Consider the following 19,638-nt stretch of genomic DNA (forward strand, 5'->3'; position numbering starts at 1 on the left):
TCCATACACAAAGAAGGATTATTTAATCATGGAGTATTCTTTAATACTGTTGAGAAGGAAAACAAAAAAAGACATGGTAGTGAAATTAGCTTCTATTCTAGATTGTGATATGAACCTTGTTCTGTTGAGACAGTGAATTCCCCCATTTCCTTGTGCTCAAACTCATGTATCTGTCTATACTTGGTTCTTCTGACTTATTCTACAGTATAACCTTCTGGAGCCACAATGGAGAACCTGAACACAAGACACCAGAATAAAAATTTAAGGAGATTTGACATATCAGGTTCTATTAAGTCTCTACTGAACATACACAAATTGATCTTTCCAATCTGGTCAAAATCATAGCAAGCTCTAATGGCACCAAAAAACCCAGTCACATAAATAAAAGCCACATAAACCATATTCCAAGTAAAACCACACCTGCCATCAGTTTTTCAAGTCCTTAAACACAGGGGTGAGGCCCTAAAAGTGTTGGGGAAAAAAAAAAAAAATCTATCTGAAGTCTTTTCCAAACTAAAACTAAAAATGTCTAACTAAAGTTCAAAAACTGACCATAAAGATACATTATATGAAACAGCTGAATACAAAGGACTGAAAACCAGCAAACTGCAAAGAAGATTTCACACATGCATTGCAGAACAGTTTCTTGCCTGTTTCTGCTGGTTATCTAGGAAAGAGGCTACTTAAGAAAGGCATGTCACCAGCAGGATAATTTCTAGAACATGTTCCTGCCTGTTCTATTTCCTGTGAGTTCCTCAGATGGAAGAAGAGAGATGCAAGCAACATTAACTGCCCTGAGCTTGGCTATTGTTTTGATCAAGGACAACTTCAGTGGATTCTATATATTCCAAGCCATGGAGAAACCAAAGAACATAAATATTTTGTAAAGAAAATGTAGACTTTTTTTTCCTTTAGTTTTTATTATTTTCTTACAAAGTCACAACACAATAAATGTTTAAATGGGTTAGTTCCAATTTTATGTGAACACTCTTCAATTGACATCCTTCTTTATATACAGATGACATGAAACTTATGCACATGACAGGAGATTTAAAACAATCACATAGTAGTTATTTAGCATCCTGAGATGAAGTCTGGTCAATTGGTTAGCTATTAAATGGATTTAACAGGATAATGTTCAGTTTCCTAATATGCTTAAGACTTTCTCAATGTTCTTGGTGAAGTTTCTTAAAGAACAATCCCTAAGAAGCAAATCTTCAGTGTAACAGTGGTATTTCTACTCAGCCGTTCTATGATTGAATTATTTTAAGCTAAACCACAATCTCAAAATGCAATCTTTAATTTTTTTTCTCTCCAGATTTTTCTTGGTTTCTTTTCCCCCTAAAGGGAAATCTCCAAACACAGTAGATGTAAACTTACCTTTCCACAATCCACTCAGGCCGAACTACTTTTTCTCCTTTCAATTCTTTTATTTTGGCATTTGGAAGATTGGTGGCAATAATGTGAGTTGTTTTTGATCTGGAATAGTACACATGGTATTGGCCTCCATGTAACATCATCAGCCGTCTCAATTCATCAGCTGAGGGATCTATAAATTAAAACCAGAAATATTTCTGTTTAGTGTCAGCAAATACAGTGGGAGAAATAACTTTAATTGATAAATATGATGCCATGGTCAGAAAGAGTGCAAACCATTGTTTTACTCTAGAAAAAAACAAGTTCTTCAAAGAACAAATCAGAAAAACATTTGGCAAAAAAATGTAGAAAACTGTGGTTTTGAAAACACTAATTCAAAATGCAAACATTCTACTTGCTTTAGAGGAGCTTCCCACAACATGTATGGAAGAAGGCAGGAAAAAATATTCAAGTAGATGTAATGTTAAACTATATCAAAAAATGCTTTACATCAACATAATACAAAATTAGATTATCTTTTCACCAGAGTTCAGGAGAATAGTTTCTACCCAGAAGCAACAGAAAATAATTAATATCAGAAGGGTTTAGCAACAGCAAAAAATTCCTACTATGTAATTTCTGATGTACTGAAGCAGTTAACTCACTCCTTCCTTACCAGGTTATTCTTGAGTTGTTACAGAGAACAAAGAATACCTTAAAAACCAACAATTTTTTCTGATCTCAATTATTTTTAAAACAGTACTTATTTTGCAAGCAGAGGTGGGGAAAACAAAAGAAAAAAGTGTTAGCTTTGGAAAATGTTTGCAGTGGCGTCACACAGACAACAAAAGATTTGCATCAACACAAACATAATGTTTGAATAGTGAATCTAGCACAAGGTGTTGTTTTTCTAAAGTTGAACAATACAAGAACAAGGAAAAAAATTTTAAAGGATATAGCTACAATTCCTTTCTGTCAACTCTCAAAATACGTCTAACATTTCATTATTCCTCTAACTTTTAACTAAAAATAGCACACACTTACTCCAAGTGTTACCTTTCCTACCCCAGCCTTTTGGACAACCATCTTCTAGAACTCTTTTAAGGGACTAGCTGCTTGAAGAATACACAAATAGTGGATTTTCACTAAAGAAAATGCCTGCATTAAACAACCAGTCCAGATGTATTAATGGTTTAACATATCCACCTTAACCTTTTTCAATCCATTTGAGCCTTGTGCTTAAACCAGCACTAATCTATCCCATAGAAGCTCTATGCATCAGTTACATAATAATCACAACATTCCTGGCAGAGATCTCTGAATAAAGCTTCTGGGGAGTTTCCAAAAGGTTATTAAGCTGCTTTACAGAAATAAGAAGAAGCATGAACATAAGCATGGTAGATTAAAAACCTTACTCCAACATGCACCATCAGTCCATCACAGATGGTTCCCACAATACATAAATGTCTCTTGTTCCTCCTTCCATTATCAGTAGGTTCTGTCTCACACATTATGACACTCTCAGCAAGAAAACTTTGACAATTTCTCCCAAATGTAAATTTAAGGCACACAATCTAACCATCACTAATTTGAAAAACTAAAAATTTAGTAAATGTAGGAGGATGGAGGAAATTAAAAGGCTTAATTTCAAATACTAAGATCACAGAAACATGGAAAGATCTACTCCTATCTCTACAAGTTATGTTATGTAAGTGATACAGTAAAGCAATATTTATATTCAGAATGTAAATCACATTTTTTAAACTGAAAACCTTAATCATGAAAAACAACAGAATATACAAAATATATATAGAGTAATTGTCATGTATTTACTTAGCTGCAAAATCATGTGTTTTGCAGTTACTTCCACTCAGGAAGGTAAACATGAGAATGACACAATACAGATCCTTAAAAAAAACAAAGGTTCACCTGTCAGACCATTGACGTAGATGGCGACTCCACTAAAGATACTTGACGAATTTCCATCCCTCTGCTGTTGTATGGCTGAATCCGACCGGAACTGATCCTCCAACTTCTTAACTTTTGCTGACATGTAGCCACCCTAGTTTTTAAATTAAAACAAAACACAACCCATGATGGCAGTCCTATTTCCTAATGTTTACATACAGAAACTGGTCAATTATAAGACTGGAAAGGTAAGGAACATTCCTCCAAAATGTATTTGGTTGACACACAAAAAACTGTTTTTCAAATGAAAAATAGTAAATGCTCCACCATAAACTTATATCTACAAGATAACTGCATCTTGTTATCAACATGGCAGGATTTATTTCATACTCCTTAATCATCTTCTTACATGAAAAGATTCTGTATATATAAAAGATTCTATATATAAAAAAACTCTTATAGAATAAAAAGAAAGAAGAAAAAAGGTGATGATGCAAATTTGGGTGCTAAATTGGTGACTCATTGCCTAACAAAACAATGTGGTTCCACGTATTTTCAGTTCTTAGATATACACAGGACAGAAGTATTCTAAATATTGATGTAAATTAGGTGCCTCAGTTATTTGTCCAACTGTAGAGTGGCGAAGACAACTGTAAATAGTTTTCAAATTACTTAGTTTATTTTTTAAATGGTGATTTAAAACTAATCAAGGGTCTGCACTTACTAGTAATGAAATTTAGTGATTATTGTGAACACAGACTTCAAAACCTGGTAATTAAAAAATTTCTTTCAAACTTCATTATGTGTTTTCAAGTAAAGCAAAAGGGTTTCATTTATAGCGGCCTCTTAGCATGTAAAACAAAACTGTAACCCCTTTTTAAGCACAGTGTTTAAAAAACAGCCACCAGGTTTAGAACATACCCATATTCCCCAGCCATCGCCGTCGGCAGCTCGTTTCCGCCATCCACCCCGCCTCATGCTGAAGCTTCTGCAGAGGAAGAGCAGTGCTCGATCAATTAAATGTTCATCATTGCCATTTCAATGATGGCACTACAGGCCATTTGCAGATTAGCACAAAGATTAATTTTTTTCAACCAACTTCACTGAAGTATTTGAGTTTCACACCCAATCTAGAAATGAAAGATCACACAAAAACCCGATTCCTCAGTTTTGCAGCAATGCATACTGTGGTTCCTGTGACATGCCAAAAACCACACACACACCTTTTGCTTTATTCACCCTGAATATTAAAAACTCCTTACAATGTTCACTGTCCATTACAATTTATTAAATTCTTTCTGGTCCTCATACATCTCCCATTAAAAAAGGAATAATAAAAGGTTCTTAAATACAGCTGCTAACATCCATGTAAAATATTGTCCGGGTCATGAGCAATCTTTTTTCCTATTTGATACCATAGACATGGTGCAATGCAGGCAGCCACCTCCTGGTATTAGAGACTGGATTAATGGATTTAAAATGGAGACACCAATGGATTTACAACTGATTATAAAACATCCAAGCATATGTTGCTGTAATGCAATACATCACATCAAAGCAAAAAAACCAAAGGTGATCTTATGGTCAAAGAAAAGCCAGATGTGTAAGTGACCTAGAATGATCGATAGTTAGGTTTGTGATTTGATTCTTTGGGGTTTTTTATTTGCATTGCTTAATAAATAAATAAAGAAATGAACAAACCCAACCAGCCAAATTGCAGTTCTCCTCTATGCAAAACACTTATCCCTGGACCACAAGCTGAACACAGCCGTGTCCCCAGATGAGCTGTTAGTTGGCTAGAACAGAACTCCTGGATAGAAAAAAGCAATGCTTGGACTGTGGCCAACTGTTCACTGCACCCAAGTGATTCATACTTACTATAGCTGTTGTAAAACTGATTTTAGAATATTGATTAATGATGTGGTAAGATCATGAGATCACTGCCTGCTATTACATCACTCACTTTTCAAACAAAATAGTTCTCTAAATAAAAAGACAAAATAGCCTTTTAGGTCTATCAGCTCTTAGAGGATCAGCACAAAACTCTGAAACTATAAAAAGGTGACTGTCTAAAGTCTTCTGTTTCATTAAATATTTAATTTATATTCTTTTATCCTCCCTAAAAACTATGCAAAACTACAGCAAATAAACAGAAGAACAACTATTTTTATTTCCATCATTGTTTTTGAGTCTCTGGACTATCCACAGCATTGTCCAGTAACAAGAGCACAGAAGCTTCACCCAGTCTCCAGCTTAGCAGAAAGCACATACGGTTGTGGATGGAGATGACAACAACACATTCTGGTCATTTTCCTACCCAGGCCTTCTACTGCACTGTTCCGGAGACTACCTCATTTATAGTATTAACATTCCATTTCTTATGAACCTAGCTGAACACGAGTCCTAGCTTTTGTCTCTTAATTCCCTTTTGTTCTAGAGGACTAAGCAGGCATACTCTGATATGCAGTCAAACCACCTTGGATTGCAAAATACGACAGAGCTGCAGAAGTTTTCGTAAGTACAATCATTTTCATTGACTACTGCAAATATGCCAGATTAGGCAACCACAGAACTACAGTCATAGCCGGTAGCAGGTATTTTGAAAAGCTAAGTATCTGTTTCATGTTTCAGGACCTCCACAAAAACAGAGAGATCATTATGAACTTGGTTCTGTGCTAACAGTTGCTTGTTACTTGATACACAACTGACATATTCGCTGTTGTGTGTGCAATTATGAAGATCAATCACTTATCAAGGAGATGAGCTCTACACCAACATCCAAAACAAAGTAAGCCCTTCTCAAATTACTGTATTTTCCCCTCTAGGTACCTGCATCTCTTACCCATAGACCTGCTTCCATGACATAAGGCCTTCTGAAATTATTTTTTAGTGGTTTGGATTGCATCTAATAGATACCACAGAACTCTTAAGAAGCACTGAAGAAAAAGAGAGGGGATGAGCTAGATGACCACTTAAGATACAAAATTGACTTTTTTCCTGCAGAGGACAGTGTATAGTGAAAATGGCTTGATAACTTCTTTCATATGGAAAAATCTGTATTTTTTCATCTGCTGAAGTGTGTTTCACATCTATCACTTCTGGCTAAGAAATTCTTGGAGAAACATAAAAGAGTAAGTTCATGAAAAAAGAAAAACCATTAATAAAAATGTCATCCAGGTTTTTTAGATATTACAGATACCAGTGTATGAGGTCATAAGAGACACCAGAATCTTAACTGATGATTACTTTCTTCCTCTTAATCAAGGATGACAGTCTTAAAGGGGAGCTACAAAAATGGCAGAGGCTCTCTCTTCATAAGGAGCCACATGGAAAGCACAAAAGGCAACAGATACAAGCTCCATGAGGAAGTTTCATCTTGATGTAGAAAAAAAGTTTTTAGAGTGAGAACAATCAACGACTGGAACGCAGGGACACGGCAGAGTCCTCATGTCTGGAGATTTTCATGTTGCAATTGGACAGGGCACCAGAGAACCTCAACCAGGCTTCCCTACCCCTTAAAGGCTGGACTAGATACTCTTTTGAGGTCACTTCCAATCTGGGCTGCTCTATGATTCTAAGAGTATTAAAGAAAAAAAACTCATACAAATATAAACTTTTGCTCTGAAAAAAACAAAGACTGTGCAAAATGCATACTCTGAATCACCACAACACCAACCACTGAGAAGACAGGATTTGATAGGTCTTAACTCTGATCCCTATACAACAGCATCCTGATTAACTAAAATATCTAATGCCTGATAAACTGAAGAACTGCCTTCATAAGAGTGAGCTTTTCTAACACCTTGAAACATGTTTCATTTTTATTCAGGACACTGGAAGGTGAGGAAGAAAGATCTCTAGTCTGAAAGTGAAGCCAATTAAAATCAGAATCACAGTTACGTGCCTAGTTTGATTACAATTAGAAATCAAACAAAACTACTTAGGTCAAGGTGCTAAAAACATGATGCATCAATTGCTCAGAAGTTGTCTTTCTAGAGCCTACAAAACTCAAGAAGCTAGGCTGTAATGCCTACTTAAGACATCTGATAGTGATTTACCATTTCCTTAGCAGATGCAATTTTTGACTCAGTCCACTTGAGCCAGTCCACTTAAATTCTGAACACCCAGGTTAGGAACATGGTACTTCACTGATTACAAGATGTCTCTGGCTCAAGTCTTCCCTTTCAGGGTCACAGCATTTTTTTAATGCTAATATGAAAACCCGGGAGATTAGTTTCTCCCTTTATAATTCCAGGAACTGAACGATGAACCAAGGTTTCTGGACTACAGAGAAACCTCTCTGCTTAAGACTTCTCCTTACAGTGTGATTTTTTTCCTTAAAAATGAACGTAACCTCTTGCAGCTGCCTTGCCGAAACCTAGGAAACAAATGAGCGTGAGAAATACCTTGCCCAAGATATATTAAACCAGAGGAAAAGTTAAACAAGATTTTAAACATGCTCACTGGTTCATGAAATAAGAAATATAAGGATGGTATGATGCTCCCCCTACAGGAATCATGATGAAGGGATGAGTAGGAGAAACAGTAAAGAATACATGAAGGTGGGAAGTAGAGGAGGTGTGAGTGGGTAGAAATCAAGACAGAGGACTTCAGCCATCACAAACAAGCCAATTTCAGAGTTCATCTTTCTTGTAGTTCTTTCTTAAAAGTATCTAACTTGTTTCAGAACAGTTTTCTCCGTTTGCACAAATTCATTAACACGGCTAAGGGACCAACCCAGACCAAAACCACCACAGTATTATGGGAAAAATGGTTGGGAGCACAGATCTGTATTCTGCAATGACTCTGCAAGAAGTGAACATGGATCATCACGAGCTTTTTAATTCCAGTGCAGTACTAGTCCCTGCTTCTGTCATACATTTCAGCAATCTCTCTGCCAAGCATATACACAGTGCAGAGGTATTTTTGCTACCTCTTCAAGTAGCCAACTTGAATCTGGCAGAATATAAACTTTATGGTTCTGCCCTACAAGAAAACATACGAACTATTTCCAAAGACAAAATGAGGCTGCACTGTGACTCAACAAATAACCCTGCCAAAGTTGTGTCTAAATGCATCACACAAGTAATGTTCCATCCAGATAATCCAATTTTTGGTAACTGAAAGCTGTATGGAAGTATAACACACTATAACAGCTAGTCTGCATTTCTGACCAGAGCAGACATCCTGTCATTGTCCTCTAATGCAAAAGAACTTGATTTATTTAACGTATTCACATGCCACAAGCCCATATAAAAGGTGTAACTCCAGCAGAAATATGGGCGTCTCGGGCCACTGCTAATGAGTATCAGAATCTTCTCCTTGAACTCTAGATTGAATTCATCCCAGCTCAGCAGGGCTTAGAAGCTTTTTCCATCAAGTGGGTATTCTGTGGCTTGTTTGAGTTTCATGCCTCTACATTCCACCTCCCACATCAAACTCACCACTCGGCTTGGCACTAGTCCTCAAGCTCTTTGAGCAAAGAGCTATCTTACATGTTTATACATTTCTAAGTACAAGAGTCTTACTCTTGGCTGAGTCTTCTGGAAAAGAGCTGCTGCTATAGGGCAGAAAACTATTTTTTATCACATATTAAGAAATCCAGAATCCAGCAAAAAGAACTTATACAAAAAAGTCAAAAGTTTTTTTAAAGATACTATATGCCTGAACACCTGTGATTTCAGACAATTCAGGGTTAGCACTACTATTCTATACTAAAATTACTAATTAGCACATTGCAAAGCAACTGAATTTTATTCTAGGAGAGAAATAAAGTTTCAGGGTGAAGTTTCATAAGATGCTTGAGTCAACTTGTTGGCTGACTGCTACCAAAAGGGGTGATTCTGCTCTTCAGCCTCTGCTGGCCTAACAGGCTTTATCCCTTCTTCCCAAGCTCATATAACCCCCACATTCACACTGGTGCTATGTGCAGTTCAGCTCACTAAATCAACATAAAATTGACCTAATTCTATGGTTTAGCTTTCCCCAAGTTTAGCAAGATGAAGTGACTTACAAAAGCATCAGATAAAGCCAAAGCAGACAGGCAAAAAGAGAGGAATGGATGGGATCTTAAAATTATCTTAGCGATTTCTAGAAACCAACTTTTGGGCCATGACTATAACTAATGGCAATGCAGATACAGAGTTCTAATGAGCTGGCTACTCACTAAGTAGGGCTGCTCATGCTTTTTCCCCTGCAATAAACCAGAGGGATAGGCTACCTTACCTTTTCCATACAGTAAAGGCTTTAAAAAAAAGTTACAATCAAGCAGCTCCACATTGTCCCCACAGGAGAAGCACTAACTACAAGCATCTGATGTTACAGGGCCAATCAGCAAGTTCTGTTTTGCAGTTCAATCTTTGGTGATATTTTAAATAAAGAGAAATAAAATTAGATGAAGGACACTTGAACCAATAGCTATCCACAAAAACACCCAACACCATCTCCATGTCCTATGATTAAAGATAAGAGTGTAAATTAGGAAAGAACAAACTTCAAAATCTTGGGCAATTAAAATATTAGAAAACAGTATGAGAAATTTAGAAATACCATTTGTCTAAAATATGAGCATCCATGGCATCCATAAAACTCACTTAAAACATGGAAAAACTTCCAAGTCCTGCAGAAGAAACTCCTCATGAGCAGATAACTGTTCTAAAATGGTGTTCTGTGCATACTTTCATTTGAGGTTGACAGCAAAGAAATGATACTCTGAGAACTTCCAGTTCAATCAGTCCCCCAGAAAGAGAACTCTTTGCTAAACTAATCCAGCTTCCAAACTGACTATTTTTGCAACTCAAAATGGTCTCTATTTCCGATCAGTTTCTCATGATCAGTACAATCACGGACTAAATACTTTACACACAAGTAACAACTAAGAAATATAAATTTCTTTTGCTGGCTAAACCTCACAATAATATGAAAAGCAGCTGTACAGCAGATAACTGTAACAACTTTATACCAGAGTTGTACAAGACAAAAGTCTTTATATCTTGTTACAACTAACATGGTAGTCTGGGACAGACAATTGTTTTACTCGTCACAACTTGAGGAAGCCTGAGCATGAGGTCCAGAAACCAGGATCACTGTACAATCCACACCAGCTTTGAACAACCTCTTTTCAAGATATCATTTTTGCTTTCATACATGGCATTGGCTAATTCTTTGAAAAAATAGGAAGGCAGATTTAACTTGAAACCAACTGTCAATTTCCCTCTAGGAATAACACTCAGTAACATCTACAGTTCATTTATAGCTTGTCACAAGTAGTGGTTTAACCTGGTTTTTCCTTTTGCTTACAGAAGACTGGCCTCCAGTTTCAACATTTCTGCATTTCTTGGTTAAGTCATGACCTCCCCAGCCCCTTCAGAGTTCTCCAGTGATGAACAGCTTTTCTTCACAAATGTTCATTGCTCTGTGTAACCAGGCAGCTCAATTCACTTTTTAGTTCAAGTATCACTTCTTTCACACAAGAGTTCTTAGTGCCACTAAACAATGATAAGATTCAGCAAACTTCATCAACTGGCTTCATCAGCTCTTTTCTGTGCTTAAATTCTTTTGGGGCTTCAACCCCAAGAGGACTTGGCACATTCATAATCTTTATGCCAGCTTCTAAGTGCCTAGAATCCAGAATAAAAACCATTAAGTAAAATCAGAATAAGAAACTTAGCTGGTGAAATTAGGACTCTAAATACCAACATAGTGAAGGGGGGACTATAAATCACCAAAAGGAAATGCTCTCTTGGACTTGAGTATCCAAAACAATAAACAAGATGATCTTATGAGCTGCATAGTCTTCCTCCAATCTCCTCTGTTTAGCTATCTATAATATTTGAGAATGGAGAATGGTGTCTCTTTTTTCTTTGAAAATGAAGATTGGGATGTTAGTTTTTTACCTAATAATCAACAGAACTTGTTTGGAAGGTTTTTGGTTTGTGCACTCAGTATGATAATCCAGTCCCACAAATCCTGCCTTCCCCAAGCAGTCTATGCTAAAGCATAGGCCAAGAAGTCAGTAGGTAGCATAAGAAAACCCATGATCACTACTCCCAAATAATTAGAAGAGTTGCTATTGCTGAATGATTAAGGACTTTCTAAGACTTTCCAGGCACAACTGAAACATCCTTGTAAAGCTAAAGAAAAACTTAACAAGGCAGAAAAAGTGGGTAAGTGGAGGTGTAATTATTCAAAAATAACTGCAAAATTTTCATGAGGTGATCAAAGCAAGGAATCTGTGGATGCTCTGAATTTATTAACATCAAATTCAGAGGAACTGTGCTTGTGAAAACCTGATATATACTACTTTCAGCTTCTCCAGACTTCAGCCCAGGAGATGGGTAAATCTTTCAGAAGAGACTGCATTTTTTTGACTGAATTTAGGTATTTGACTACACCCATGTGCATGGGTATCTGTATGGATGTGCACACACAACAAACTGATCTTTGTTGCTGACCAGTGTGAGTGCTGGCTACCCAGACTGACCCCTCTGGCAGTAGTGAATGGCATAGAAACAAATCCCCACTCTGGGCCAGCACTGTAAGCAGTGTACTGAGAGGGTACCTGTGGTTTAACAAGGCCAAGCTCAAGGTGCTGCACCTGGTGGGGGACAACCTCTGGAATCAACACAGGCTGTGGAATGAGCAGATGGAGAGCAGCCCTGAAGGACTTGGGGCTGCTGGTGGCTGAGAGGCTGGACAGGACCCAGGAAGCCAATCACACCCTGGGCTGCATCCAAAGCAGCATGGGCAGCAGGGTGAGAAAGGGGATTCTGCTCCTCTGCTCTGCTCTGGTGAGACCCCACCAGGGGTGCTGTGTCCAGCTCTGGGGTCCCAGCACAGGAACGACATGGACCTGTTGGAACAAGTCCATCCTATTCAAGAGGCACCAGGATGATCAGAGGGATGGAGCACTTCTGCTATGAGGAGAGGCTGAGAACTGGGATTATTCAGCCTGGAGAAGAGAAGGCTTCAGGGTGATGTAATTGTGACCTTCCAGTAAGTGAAGGGAGAATACAAGAAAAAAGGAGAGAGAATATTACAAGAACAGGTAGGGACAGAACAAGAGGGAATGGCTTCAAATTGAGAGTAGGTTTAAATCACATATTAGGAAGAAATTCTCTCCTGTAAGGGTGGTCAGGCACTGGAACAAGCTACCCACAAAACTGTGGATGTCCCATCTCTGGAAGTCCTCAAGACCAGGCTGGATGGAGCTCTAAGCAACCTGGCCTAGTGGAAGGGGTCCCTGCACATGACAGGGAGCTGGAGCCAGATGACCTTTAAGGTTCTTTGCAACTCTGACTCTTCCATGATGACACTGGGTTTTTTTTAGGAGATGTGCCCAAGGCAGTTGTGCTTTATGGTCAATCCAATATTATCACTGAGCAAGTGTTGATCCTGCCAAGCATTTCAGGGAAAATGACAAAGAAGGCATCTAGTTTGGAAATGGTAGATGATGTCAGATACTAAGGAGGACTCTTTACCCATGTATGGGCAGCAAACTCTAAGAACTCAACAACTTCACCAGCAAAAACACTGATAACTACAGATTCAGTATTGAAATAGGTAGATCTTCTGTTCATAGCAGTGTTGAATGACATTACCTAATTTCAACTGACACTGCACAGTCAAGTTCCCAAATGCTTTTCTGACATTGCCTTTGAGAGTTTCAAAGCTGCAAAATCTTTTTTGAAGTAAAATCTTCACAACATAAGGCTTCTGTACTTAGCCTTGAAGCTTCAAGTTTCTACTCAAGTTTTCTACAGCTTTCTTTAGCCCACAGATATTACTTTTTTTCATCAACTCAGACCAACAAGACTAGGAAGCATCAGATGAAACTAGCAAGTGGAGAGATCAAAAGAAATGGAAATATTTTTTAATCTATAGCCTAGTTTATTTGAAGATTATCAGACACTGGATACCAAGGATGCTAAAAGTCCAGATCTGTTCAATAGATAAACGGAATAAAAACACATTCTCTTTTTTTTAAGGCAACAAACTACAGAAGCTCAGAACACAAAGGGAAAGTATTTTAGTGTGTTTGCTTTTTGTTAACAAAACAAACTTCTGATCTGACCCAACATGTTATCAAGTTTCCTCCTAGATTCAGAGAAAAATAAGAAGAGCACCATGTTTCCGCATTTTCCAGGAAAAATACAGGGAAAAAACAAAAATGCTCAAGTTCTTCAAGATCATTTAATTTAAACTCAAATCTGAATTGTGTTCTTGGCCTGTACTGGTTCTAAGTTGGTATTTTAAGCATCTCTGACATAAAACCAGCAATATTACACTGCTGCTTAGTGGAGACAGATCAATAAAAAATGGCTACAGAGCAAAAATGGCCTATTGCAAACAAATGCTACAATTTTAAAACTTGGGTTAAAAATCAATATAGAAGTTACAGGAAGGGGCAACACTTAAAACTTCAAATCAGCCAGAAATTACAGTAAAAAGTCATTACAACCTTACCTCTCCCCTACTACTGGTGTATTAAGAGGATTCTTGGAAATGCTTACAAAATAATTCAATTAGAGAATGAAAATCAAGGAATTATGACTGAAAAGGCAGTATTAGAGCTGAGTGCTCTAATGTTTCCTGAAAACAACAAGCAGATCCAGAAATCAGGAACAGTATCCTTTCAATATAAATTATTTTAGTTCTTTACTTCAACTGGGAGTTGCATTCAATTTCACAGAATGGTAAAATACACTACTTGGGAAACTGCACTAATCATTTACCTTACATGCCATGGGGTCAGGAGCTTTCCTGTTTGTAAAAATTAATAGCAATTCCATTACTTCCTTTAAAAAGCAACAGCCCCTAGGTTTCCAAAATGACCTCAGTGGAGCACAACCATTTGTTCATGATGCTAACTCATCATGCCCTGTACGAACACCTGATGTGAGCCAGTTCAAAGAGGTGAAGTCGTGCACATGGTGGGCAGAACTTTATTTCACTTTGGACATTCACTGACAACTAGAACCTGACAAAATACACTATCAACAGTCCCCAGGATTCTGCCAAAATACACCACATACCTCACCTTACCAGAAGATTGCCAATCTCTACGTTAATACGGAAAAATCTTAGAGTAGTTCTTGATCCTGCTCTGCATAGCTTCTGCACTGCTTTCTTGCTTTGGCATTCAAACCAATCCACATGTGTTTGCAAGAATGACTCTGCAAGGTACCTGAGCAGTGTCTTCTCCTAAGGGAAACCACCTTTCTCTTTTCCAGGGTTATTTACTTACATAAATCAAGACACTGAAGAGATGTGCACTACTTGAGGCAAACCAAATAAGGAGGTTACAACCAAGAATTCCATTACAATGGGACTTGAGTAAAGTATTTATATAGAGCTGGGAATGGAAAAGCAAAACCAACAGAAGAGGTAACCACAGCATGGCTAAGATTTACTTCTGCAAGTGACTGAATTTCAAGTCACCAGTTCCAGCACTACCAAATAGGCAGGATACCAGCTGGGAAACCTGAAACTCTGAGATAGGAAAGGAGTTGCTTTAGCCAAGAGCTAACACTGAAATTCAGGGACCACAGTCTGCCTAGGCATTTAAAGCAAGGAATATGGAATATACAATCCTTGCTCTGGGGATACCAAACTAAAATTATCTCCTAGGGGAATTTCATGGTTTCCTTAGCTACAATAGCAGCAGTCCTTAAGTCAATTTTGAAATAAAAGCCACAGGAATGGAAGTTATCATTCCAGCCCAGAATTCAGGGCTGTTCTGCACACTCACCTCTCTTCTGCGGAACACTGAGAAAGAAGCCTTTCCTAATTCTGACTTCTATCTTACGAGCACCAGATATTCCACGTGAAATACAGAGTGAGGGGATCACAGACACGGCAGGCCCTCTTCCCTAAAAACATTTGTGTGTCCAGTGAAATGCTGTCTGGCTTCCACATCAGAGTAAAAAGCTGCTCTTGGGGCAGAGCACTACAGATACCTGTTAGACAAAGACACTGCCACAAGTACACTGTATGACACATGTCTAAGAATTCCTCATGATTTTTAAGGTTTGCTCTCTTACTTCCAACTTTTTCTGCAATTCCATGGCTACTCTCATTTCTACTTGTTTCCAATTTTTTCCTCATTTTGCTATGCTTAGGTAAACATGTGGGACTATCACCAAATGAATCTACATTATATTCTTGATGAAGGGTTTTAACATTTGGATATTTAGCTCCCTTGTTATATATACACCAGGCAAACCTCCTAAGAGCTGACAGAAATCTCAGTGATAATATACCCCTTTAATTAAAAAAGAAAAATGTTGAATTAAAAAACCCCTCCATTTTCTATGAAATAAATAATCGCTAACAAATTAAATGAGGAGAGCACATGGCAGGGTCAGGCAAGTTATTTTTTTCCTGCTTGTCCTGAGTTATTAAAAGAAAGTCTGTGTAATCACATGAATTTTTTTCTACCTACTCAAAACCATATTTAATTCTTTTTTTTTTTTAATCTCTCTAGTAAATGAAAGGGATGGTAGAAAGATTGAAAATTTGTCATAAAAATTCTTTCAAGAAGTCATATGGGTCAAGGGATCAGAAACAACTAATGAAAAGTGGCACTCTGTTACAGCACACTATCACTGCACCAGAACAGGCTGTACCAGAGTGTGTGTACTATTCAGAAAGATGGACTGGTCCTAAGTTTGAAGGGCTCATTACTAAATAATGTACTGAAAAAAACCACATATTGCTTTGAACAACCACTTTACAATTAAGGCTTGAAATATACTAATGAAGTCTTCCTATTAGCACTTTGCCGTTTAAAAAAAAAATCTTTCTTCAAGTAGTTAAACATGAGTGAGTCACAAGGTAGGTGTCTGCTCTGTGCCTCCACTAACACTGTCCTACCAGTGACCTCCAGTGTAACAGCTTGGGATTATTTACTAACAGGGATTTGGTACTTTATCCAGCAGAAGAAATGGACTGAATGAAAGACCAATATGGTGGGAATGGGTAATAACTACATGCTTGAGGCAAGATGGCAAGGAATTTGTCAGAGATTTGTATTTCTGTCTGATCTTGGATTTCATTTGTGTTAAATGTCATAAACCTTAGTAAAACAGGATTATTCTGGAAACAAATTTTAGCTGTAACTTCTTGCAACTAATGGTTATTAGGTAACTGCTCTAGCCAGGTCTATTTGAGCAACAACTGCATCTAAATGAATAAAGAATTCAGATTATAAAATTAAAGCCCCCTGGTTTTGCCTCTTTGGATTATGGTGTCAAATTTGAGGTAGGACCTGGATTTTAGATCAAGATGCACAACAAACATCAACTCATCTTTTCATTAAGACAGTTATTAACACAAGCAAAGTACTCACAGCCCTGACATTCTGAAGACTGTGATCTTAATTTTAAAGCATCAGAAATAATGGAATATTACAGCACAAAAACCCCAGAGTTTCTACTCAGAAAACCCAGACGTGCTGGTGATACTATGTTCCTCTTCCTTCTTAAGGTTAACATGCCATTAAAGCCCATTTCCCATCAGGGGCTTTTAGCTCAGTATCATAGGTCAAGTCAATGGTAACTGTAGAGCAAAAAGCATCAAAATCAGAGGGGAAGGGGTCAAGATGTGAACACATCAGTCCCTCAGTGTTGGCAAGCACGGGCTTACTCATCAAGCACAGGTCCTCCCTCTTCCCCTCGGCACACCAGTTATACCCAGCACTATTGCTCAGCAAAAGCAACTTGTGACAAACACTACGGGAAACCGCAGACCAGATCGGCGCAGCCACAGCGCGGGGAGCGTTCCAGAGGGCACGGCCGCGCCGGGGCTCGGGCTTCCCCTCTCCTCCCGCTGCAGCCCATTTCCCTGCAGCGACCCCTCCGCGCTGGCACAACGCTGTGGCACAGCCCCGCTCTCCCCGCCTCTGCCTGGGGGACCCGTGTTGTGTCTGCAGCGCAGGCCCCATGTGACACACACAGACGCACGGACAAGACAGACAGACAGACAGACGCACAGGTGCGGGGAGGGGCGGGTGACCCGGACACGCGCACACCTGGCGCGCCCCCGCGGCGCCTCGCGGCGCGCACGGGCTCTGTCCCCGCGTCCCCTCCGCCCTCCCGCGCGGGCAGCCAGGCCCCCGCGCGCCGGTTACATAACGCCGCGCGCCGTTCCCCTCTGCCTCCCCTTCCCCCCGTTCCCGCGCCGGGAACAGAACGGGGAAGGCCCAGGCCGCGGGCCCAGGGAGGGGCTGGGAGGCAGGGCAGCGGCTGCGGGCCCCGCGTCTGCCCCCTCTCCCCTCCCTTCCTCCCTGCCTTCCTTCTCCCCGTCCCCGAGCCACCCCCCGCACGTCCCTCCCGCCATGGGTCCGCCGCGCCGTGGGGGGGAAGGCGCCCGCTCCGCCACCGCTCACCTTCTGCCGCGTCCCAGACACACATTCCCGGGAGCGCCGCCGCTGCCTCCTGCCCTGCCGGGCCGTGCGTGTGCGTGTTGCGTGTCTGTGGGGCTTCACATCGCGGCTCCCCCTCCGGCACGGACGGACGGACGAACGGAGGGGCGCACGCAGCCACCGCCTCCTGCCCGCCTTCTTCCTCCTCCTCCTTCTCCTCCCCAGCGCCGGCCGCTCTCTCTCCCCGCACCTCGCTCGGTGTCCCCGGCACGGCCCCTCCTCCACCCCCACCCCTTCCCTTCCCGCGAGCGCGTCACGGGAGAGTCTCGCGCCACCAACCCGCCGCCGCCGCGCGGTCAACAAACGGCGCGCGCCGGCCCGGGCAGGGCCCCTGGGCCGCGGCGCCCCCTAGCGACCCGCCCGCAGGGAGACAGGCGCCCGCCGCCGGCGGCGCACGTGACGGCGGGGAGGGGCGGGGCGGGGCGCGGCGCGAGACCTCGCGCGCCTCCCCAGGCGCGCGGGCGGGCTGCGGCGGGCGCGGGGCGGCGGCGCCCCCTGGCGGCCCAACGGGAGCGCCGCAAGCAGGGCGGGCGGGGACTCGGTGCCGGGACCGAAGGCCGGCCCCGGGGAGTGCCGTGCCCGGGACCGGGGAGTGCCCTCCCCAGAACAGCCCGGAGCCCCACGACCGGGGACCGCCCTGCGGCCAGGACGCGGCTGGGGAAGGCCCGAGTGGAGTTGTGGCGGTGTTTGCCCCCGTCCCTGACCAGGCTGGGGCCTCCTGGACGAACTGGAGCTGAGCCAGGTTCGGGCCTCGCCACCCTCGCTGTAGAAGGACTTTCTTCCACAGGGGAAGGGCCTGCTTGTTCCACTCGATACAGGAATAACACCCACTGGCTCTTCCCATGTGATTCTGCATTTTCAATTGCAGAAGCACAGAATTTTTTAGATTGGCAAAGACTTCCAGGATTGTCGAGTCCAACCTTCAGCCAGCTACCACCTTGTCAACTAAACCATAGCACTGTGCCACATCCAGTTGTTTCTTGAACACCTCCAGGGATGGTGACTCCACCACCTCCCTGTGCAGCCCATTCCAATATTTAACAACTCTTTCCATTAATAAATTCCCCCTGATGTCCAACCCAGACCTAACCTGGCACAGCTTGCCCTGTCAGGAGTTGCCTGGGAGAAGAGAGTGAAGCCCCACCTGGTTACAGCCTCCTTTCAGTACACTGGGGATACTCTGAGGTGTATCCATGTGGAAGCTGAGAAGAATGGAAGGCCAAATCTGGGGGAAAACATAGGGTATGTGGAGATTCTTGTATAGGAAAGCAGGTGTAATAGTGGTATGGGAATGTAGGGGAAATAAGAGAGAAACACCAATCTTATACATTGTGCTACTTTATGCAATTTACATAAAAATTACTATTGACTCCTTCTGATTCTGGTATATGGAATTTGTTATATAAATAGCAAATAGCCCCAGTCCCACATTTGTGTCCACATAAACAGATCAGCTAGGAGTCCCCACTGATGCTAGGCAAAACTCCAATTTGGTTATAACCACGCCAGTCAGATGGACTGAGACCCAGAGGGATTTAGTTCCAGGGATGAAGCTGTCACTGTAAGACAAGGGCTTATGGGGAACCTTATTTTCTCCATCTCTATAGCCACAGTTGTCTTGTTCTGTGAAAAATGTTACAATTTCAATTTTTTTCCTCTACTTTGCGTAATAACATCAAAAACTCAATGAATGTCCAGCCTTTCACCCGTGTCTAGTTACATACTGCTCAAGATATCCATGCAGGATAAGGAAAACTCAAGTTCAGGTCTGTGTCTCTCAGCTGAGCATCAGCTATTTTAGCCAGACTGGTTGCTGCATTTCACTTTGAGAAAAATTTATGGCTCAACTCTTAGCACCTTCATGAGAAAACCCCAAATATTTGACTTTTGCTCTGTATTTTAATAAAACTTGTCTTCACTATATGGGTGTTTCCTGCCAGAGGGAAGCACTA

General features: G+C 41.0%; 1 protein-coding gene across 1 annotated transcript in view; it reads right to left on the reverse strand.

Moving 5' to 3' along the window:
- Positions 1–17,829, reverse strand: part of REV1 (REV1 DNA directed polymerase) — a 54,374-nt gene extending 36,545 nt beyond the window's left edge. The window contains exons 1-4 of the mRNA XM_054272308.1: positions 17,651–17,829; positions 4,186–4,252; positions 3,286–3,418; positions 1,381–1,549 (exon numbers count right to left, since the gene is read on the reverse strand). Of these exons, the coding sequence (XP_054128283.1) occupies positions 1,381–1,549; positions 3,286–3,418; positions 4,186–4,242 (359 nt within the window). The 5' untranslated portion in view covers positions 4,243–4,252; positions 17,651–17,829. The remainder of the gene's footprint in view (positions 1–1,380; positions 1,550–3,285; positions 3,419–4,185; positions 4,253–17,650) is intronic.
- Positions 17,830–19,638: the final 1,809 nt, after the last annotated feature.

The sequence above is a fragment of the Melozone crissalis genome, unplaced genomic scaffold (genome assembly GCF_028551555.1).
Source record: "Melozone crissalis strain CALT ecotype California unplaced genomic scaffold, PUWL_Pcris_2 ptg000013l_1, whole genome shotgun sequence".
Classification (NCBI taxonomy): Eukaryota; Metazoa; Chordata; class Aves; order Passeriformes; family Passerellidae; genus Melozone; species Melozone crissalis.